The sequence below is a fragment of the Oreochromis niloticus genome, linkage group LG23 (genome assembly GCF_001858045.2).
Source record: "Oreochromis niloticus isolate F11D_XX linkage group LG23, O_niloticus_UMD_NMBU, whole genome shotgun sequence".
In the NCBI taxonomy this organism is placed as follows: Eukaryota; Metazoa; Chordata; class Actinopteri; order Cichliformes; family Cichlidae; genus Oreochromis; species Oreochromis niloticus.
Genome location: NC_031986.2, coordinates 44,051,835 through 44,059,487, shown reverse-complemented (window position 1 = coordinate 44,059,487; position 7,653 = coordinate 44,051,835). Strand labels below are relative to the sequence as shown.

At 40.2% G+C, this 7,653-nt stretch overlaps 1 protein-coding gene across 3 annotated transcripts in view; it reads right to left on the bottom strand.

Annotated features, from left to right (window-relative positions):
* Positions 1-1,693: 1,693 nt before the first annotated feature.
* Positions 1,694-7,653, bottom strand: part of cep350 (centrosomal protein 350) — a 33,592-nt gene continuing 27,632 nt past the window's right edge. For all 3 annotated transcript variants that reach the window (XM_019351713.2, XM_019351712.2, XM_013267790.3), the window contains 4 exons: positions 6,797-7,321; positions 6,464-6,610; positions 6,050-6,172; positions 1,694-4,589 (listed from right to left, as the gene is read on the bottom strand). In XM_019351713.2, the coding sequence (XP_019207258.1) occupies positions 4,422-4,589; positions 6,050-6,172; positions 6,464-6,610; positions 6,797-7,321 (963 nt within the window). In that variant the 3' untranslated portion in view covers positions 1,694-4,421. The remainder of the gene's footprint in view (positions 4,590-6,049; positions 6,173-6,463; positions 6,611-6,796; positions 7,322-7,653) is intronic.

The following is a 7,653-nucleotide window of genomic DNA, read 5'->3' as shown; positions in this document are numbered from 1 at the left end:
TATGTATAACGTAAACACACTACAGTAATGAAGAAAGACCCTAACAATAAAAACAAAACAGTCTTTGAGCAAGCGTTTGGCAACGGTGGGAAGGAAAAACTCCCTTTTAACAGGAAGAAACCAAGCAGAACCAGGCTCAGGGAGGGGCGGCCTTCATAGACTCACAAAGACTAGAAAGTTAATAAATCAACACTGAATAGGAGCAGAAATAGAAGGAAACCTGTGCAAAACGCACCCCTAACAGAAAACAGACACATGCTTCCATGTAGGGGGAGCGTGGACACATTTTACAGGTCTGTGCAAAACAATTCGATTATTTTGAGCTGAACTGAGTTCAGCTTGCTGATGCGGCCCTCCACAACAGTCCCACCTTCTCATGTGGCCCCTTGGAGAAATGAATGTGAAGACCATTTCACAGAATAAGCTGCATTTGAGTGTTCAGATATGACTTCATTAGAAACTTACTTTGACATAGAAAGAAACACAGCTAAGAATCAAACTGTATGTTAAAAAAAAGAAAAAAAAAGGAGACCCTGTCGTATGCTTGTTTTGACCAGACTCGTATCCTATAAGGTGAAATGACCCTTGAAAAGTTACCCAGGACACACTTTGTGAGTTGTTTTCAGTGAATTTAAGAAAACGGATAAAACATCAATGATATCAGTTTTGTTTTGTTTTGTTGCGACTCTATTTTAGGGGGAAAAAAAGTGTAGTTTTACTGAAACTGTGATAAATCCAATGAAACTGATACTCAGCAGTTAGGAAAAAACAAAATCTCGTGCTAGTGTCACTTGGGTTGATATAAAGTTGATTAGTTTGCAGTTTTTAGACTAAGCTTAAATGTGTTTTTCAGCCCTGAAACTAAAGTTAGGAGTGCTCATTATGCTGGAAAAACAAAGGCCACAATCTTCAACACAGCCCTGCGAATTTTGAAGGCCCGTAACTTTAGGCATGGAGCTTCAGTAAATATGGTAAAGTTATTTAAAAACACAATCTTCATTTTCCCAAACTTGGTTGATTTTATGTTGAATGGGTTTTTTTCTCTTTTAAATGAAAACGAGTCACTGATGCAGTGAGATGGTTCTCCAACTCTTCTGCTAATTTGCAGATAGCTTTGCTACAATAATAGCCTCACGACTGCGCCCTAAAACAATGTGACACGACCATCGTGAAAGCATTCAGACGGAGAAACCAGCAAACAAACCTCCACATCTTTGTTTGGTCGCACAGCTAAACATTACAGAGAGATTTGTTATCCTGCCGTCAGCACTGTAACAGCAACATGTGGGAGCTACGTCTGCAGTTTCAAATTTCATTTAGTAAACAAATATATACTATGTACATATTTGCAAAGTAAACAGTGTTTTTTTTCCTTTTTATACAACAATCGTTAAGGTTACGGTAAGTGTGGGTCAGATTGGACAAACAGTATATTTACACCCATAAAAGAATTGTACTAATTTTCAAGTGCACTTGCAGCACACTCACAGCACATTATTATAAATATTCAGGGAAATCTAATCAGACTTGTCAATATGATACTCAAACATCTTGTGCCTACTTTTTCATTTAGTTACAGAGATCAAACGGCAGGTGCTCCGCCTCCCTGTGAAGACCTCGGACCAGACGATAGGAACGACACCGCTACACCAAACAGCTTCAAGCTACTTGAAGGCTTAGTTAATCTACAGACTACAGCTGAGGTCTTAAACTGTTTGGTCCAGACACACAAAACAATAAGTACAACCAAGTACTGCATAGTTACAGAGGGGAACTTAGCTTCCACCAACATACAATCAATTGAAGAGGACAAAGACGGAGGAGCTGCAATAAAGCCTTGCAGAAAACGTTTCTAAGATACTAATCATGTCACCATTACAGACCAGACTTAAATGTCATATATAGCAAGGAGAGACTGGTATCAAACATTTTTGGTCTTTTCCTACATTATGTACAGTTTGAACATACACCTTAACACGTATTAAAACACCATCAGTAAGGGGAAAAAGAAAAGAAAAAGACTCAGTTTAAGGTCACTTTAGCTCCAAACAGTCAGTGAGAATTAACAAGCTCTCTCATACATGCCACAATGAGTCTCTACAGTTTGTTGGATCAAAGCCACACTGACAGTGGGACTAAAAAAAAAAAAAAAGCCCTTAGATACAGTCCTACGTGCTGAACCACATCAGCTCAATGACTCACACTGTGCAGCCTGTCAGCTTGAGCCACTTGTTCCTGATACAGTACATCAATAACATGACTCAACAGTGTCTATATGCACAGACACATGGGCTGGCCTGATAAGAAGCAGGTTAGACGCAAACATTTCCTCAGGCTGAGGCACAGAAGCAAGAGGAGATTTAAAAAACTGTCTCTACTACACAGAAATATCTATAAGGCAGAAACTGAAGCACTGGTTAACTGGTCAGAAGAAGAGCAGCCTTCGTAGGATCCTTTATAAAACGGTAGTATACAGCAGTTTAAGGGAGACATTCGAAGAAAATAGGTCCAAATGATGCAGAGAGATCAAGAAAGTCAGTTCGAAACAAACAACTCAACTTGAAAAAGGCACTTGAACTGAATATGGAGTAAGACTACTTCTGGCGACATCGTGATGCCTCGTTTGAACTTGTCGATGTCTTGCAGCGGCCGTGGTTTTACATGACAGGGTGTTTATTTTAGGGCAAATGTTATGCAAACAAACCTTTCAGAGAGTAAATAATAAAGAATCAAGAGAACCACGGGTGTTTTCTCAGATAAGACAAAGTAAATGGACCGTAGGATAGCTAAGGTTCAAATCCAGCATTTCAGTACTGTCCCATAATGTAAGTGTAAAAACATCAGCCTACTGCAGTTGTTTCTCTTCCGCTTTCATGCTACATACTAAAGTGTCGGTTGGGTTCACACCTACCACATAGAGAAACCAGTTGATAAGGTTTCTCTATGTGGTCAACACTGTGCTACGATGTGAACATGCTTCCTAAAATTAGCATACAGCACGGAGGAGGAACGCACTGACTGTGTTGACCAACTGGACAGCTGTGGCCACAACAAAAAGTCACACAGTTTAGTCAAACAGATTCAATCGATTATTAAGAGTACGCCTTTAAATATTTAAAACACATTTCTCCATCTTCTTTGCCTGGATTCTCCTCCCTAATGTATTGCCATATTCACATTTTTTATTTGTGCTTTTACAATAATGTTAGACTTTCTTTATACAAAGTTTAAAGGAGCTCTTCTCTGTATGTTTACTTACAAGATCATTTACAATTCTGAATGTTTTTTGTGCCTCTATTAAACATTTTCACGCAATAAATAATTAAGGAGGCAAACATGTTTCATAGACTATTTGAACTCAGCGGTCCAACACAGCAAAGTCTGTCCAGATCTGATCAGAGACAAAGTGTTGCAACTCCAGATTTGTAATACAGCACTGACTATTTAAAGGTCCAACTCTCTGCTTTAAAGGTGTTTGATGGTCTTTAAACCGTAATGGCTGAAATAATTTTTCATAGACAGAACGTGGAGCAAGCCTTTAGTAAACTTGCGGTCAAAGCAAACCATGAGCTTTGTGAGCCAAAGAGTTGAATTTTACCATTACTGGTAGACAAATCACTTGACCCGAGTCCAACTAAGCAGGTGCTGTATTTGCCAAAGACCAGAAAGCGATCTAAAAGTCCCCGTAAACAAGCACAAACATGAACCCTGCAAAGAGGACTGTGAATAAAAAGAGCTACAATTACCCCCCAGATCACTGGGTATGGATGCGAAACCTTCAAATTAAAGCTTAGAGTTGGTACTTTAACCTGTTTAGTTTCAATGTGCTGCATTACAAAGCCAAGGCTATAATGTATCACTGTCAAATCAGACTGCACTTTATATTGCTCATTTGTTATTCTATTACAATTTTTGAATCCACATATATATATATATTTACCTAAAGATTTAACAATTCAAAAGAATTATCTACTACTGTTGTGAGTGGATGTTATTCCAAAGTCCACGACAGAACGATCAACTTAGCAGCATTCATGGACTTTCGCATGCTTGCAAATGGCACAGTACATCGCATCACCACATCTACCCATTCTCCAACTGAGCAGTCTGCAAAACGGTCCAGGTGAGAGCTCAGACTCGTTGTGTTAAGGTTTTAGAAGGCGGGATTGCTCAACAGGCGTTTTGAGCGCGACCGTTGTCGCTATTACAGTCAGCTGATGCAATTCAGCCAATGAATGTCGGAGAACTAAGGACAATTTGTTTAGCTGCGAGGTAATACTGGGACTGAAGGCATCAGAGGGTTGCTGTTGGCACATCAGCTGGTGGAAGCCCGAGCAGCGACAGGTTGGCTGGAGTTCACCGTGGTGGGGAAAGAACGGGATTGAGCTAGAAGTTGTAGTTTAAATCCGAGCAGAAAGCCATCAGGAGAGGGTGTCTCTGTTGGCCCTCTTGTCAGAAATTAGTGTGAGCACATTCACTGTGTCCTTAAGTAAAGAATCGAAGATGCTGTCTGCTAGCTGCATTTTGACAAACAGCTCGTCCTCGTCATAGTTGACCCACTGGGCCTCCTCCTCGTGGAGTTCCTGAACCTGAGAGACAGAAAAACTGGTTTTACTACAGAAGCACAGTGACTGACAGCTATTACAAAGAATTAAGAATATATAGTAATGTGGTAATCTTACTACTATGTAAAGTAGTCTGAGGTGACAAACACTGTGATTGGCACCACAGAAATAACATCAGAGACATTTAATGGAGCAAAGATAAGAAGTTAATGTTCTGTGTTTATGTAAAAATCACCCGTGTGCTGTTACTGTAACACTGACTGGCCTTCTTGACTCATTCTTACATACAAGATATTTATAGATGACAGTAGTTTATCTGTTATCCTGGCTAAACATTAAAACATAGCATGATAAAGAGCTGAAAGACTTTACAATAATTTCTTTGCTTTCTTGGCACAAAGAGGGAATAAATAAATTAAAAACAAATAAAACAACTGTTTGTTTTAAATATCTGCCCAAAACTTTCGTCCGAGCACATCTATCCATCTGGACTTTTCCTCTCAGGAGTCATTTCCATGGAGCTAAAAGGTTCCACTGTTTGTGTTTCCACTTTGGTGAAGGCTCATAAAGATTATTATCAAGTCAGCTTGCTGACACAGCTGTTCCACACAGCACCATGGAAAGCAAACTCTCTTTCACATTCTCTCCTTATAAAAACTTAGCAATCAGTCTTACTACTTCCCCCCATTCTCTTCAAACGCACATGTCTGTGTGACGGCCCGTACACAAACAAACACAAAGCAGCAACAGTGGACTCGCTGCTTATAACCTGCCCTGTGGTAACAAGCTGCAGCTCCCCACAGAGAACTGGACCATGGCTACTGTAAAACAATCAGCGAGTCACAATGTCTTTATTAACACCATTGTTTGGCTGACTCAACCACTAAAGCAAAAATCTCTCTACATTTAAATCTGTGCCACAAAAATTCCTCACCAATCCATTTTAACATGTTAACATCTCTTTTCTGTTTATTCTATCTGGTTTCAGATAGTTTCCTGCTTTTTTATGGTTATGTGTTATGTGTTTCAGGGGCCCTGAAAGTAGAACTTTCTCGCATATTCATTTTGCAGTTATAAATGAGGGAATTAATCCGGTGGGAAAATGGTTTGGGCTTTCCAAAAACCATCTGACAGTTCCTGTTGTGGAAAATGGCCTGTTTGGATCACTTTGGATCACTTCTCCTGCTAAAAACTGCTCCTCTTAAATAAACCATCACAGCACGAGGCTTTTCAGGCAGATTATGTTCAACTTCCTGTAATTTTAATAAATCATTAAAGACTCTAATCTGCAATGCATGTTTTCTTAACTCTAAGTAATCCTATTACCTCTTTAAAGCTGTTGCTGTTATTTAGTGGAAATAAAATAATTTCTCATAGTTCAAAATTTGCAATTTGTGTTTACTTCTAAAAATGATAAAGGCAACAGATGACGGAAATGCTCCGTTTTGGCCACAGAGAAATGCAAATGGAATTCGGGGGCCTACCAGTATGTGATCGACTCTGTCCCGCTTCTTTCTTCCAAACTTGAGCATCTTCTGCCAGTCGTTCTTCTGGTTCTGGTCTTTTGTCAGACCATAAAGCTTCAGTACTTCTTCTGTGATGAATTCCTGAGAAACAGCGTAAGGGGGAAAGAATAACATGTTAGGCACAATGCTGGATTTGAGCGACTGCAAAATCTTTATTAAGATTTTTTGATTTGGTGGTCAAAGGCCACTGTGACATAAAAATAATGCTCATGAAAATGATTATAGAACATAGGTCAACAATGAAACAATTTCACAAAAATGTAATTATTTTATAGTAAAAAATATCAACAGTCAACATCACTACAGCATCTTTATTGTCACTGTTCAACACTGTAACAGTTTCTCTCAGTGTTGCTGCCATCGGTCTTTTACCTGGATCTTCTTGATGTCTCCTGGTGTCCTGACATTGTGAAATGAAGAGGACTTGACTCTACGCGGTTTGACCCACTGAGGCTGATTAGTATTGGGGTCTTCAGCATAGATCTCCTGAAGGATCTCCCACGTTAAGTCATACACAGCCTGAGAAAAGAGCAGAGGTAAAAATATAAAGTACTGTATGAAATGTACCATAAATAAAGCTTCTCAAGTAGAATAACCTCAATTTAGGTGGTTTAGCCCAAAGCCAGCTTTGGAACTTTAAAACTACACACAGTGAAAACTCACACATGACTGACATTTTCATGGGTCCACACTTCTTATTTTTACCTTTCTGTAGCTGCGAATGGACAGTGACTCCTGGTTCTGGGTGCTGTCCTCTTTACCAAGGTATTCTTGTGAAGGTTGTGGACTTGGCAGTTGTCCATGAATCAGCGTTCCCTTGTTCCCGAGGTCAAAGCTGTCCCAGAGCTCCTGTGTGGCAGCATGGACCATCTTCTCCACCTCTACAGCTGAGTGGGGTACCACCATGGCAGGCTGCTCAGGTAGTTTAGGAGGCAAGGGGAGAGGCAGCTCCGGTCTAGGTGGCGTCTTTACCTGGGGTTCTCCACCTGATGACGAACCCATTTCCCCCGTAGCTGGGCCAGCTGATGAGCTAGATCTCCCAAATCCCGCTCCCAGCCGTGCCTCTTCTTCTTTGAGTTTCTGCTGTTTCCTGCGGGAGCTAAGGCCAAAGTCTTCATCAAACCAGTCCTGATCATCACCGAGGTCATCGAGAAGTTCACGGCTCAGTTCCAGCTCTGCTAGACGCTTAGCGAGCTCTTCTTGACCACTGGCTCCCAACACTGGACTCTCCTGTGTTGAAAAAGTAAAAATAAAAAAAATAAAACATCAACATCATGCTGACATTCAATTTGCACACCTCTGATAAATATTAACATCTAATTGCAACATCACACCACGAGACCTACAATAAGTTTCGGTTTTGCATTTTAGTGTCAAAGAGTTATTTTCCTTACAAATGTTTCAGACACAAAGGCTTTCAGCACAGACCACCAAATTCAATGAAGTCTGTCAATATAAAGTTGGACTTTGGCTGAACAAATCCAGAGAACAGGCTCAAATAAACAAGTCACTATCTTGATGTCATCACTGCCAGTCGTTCCTTATTACAGTTTAGCTGACCA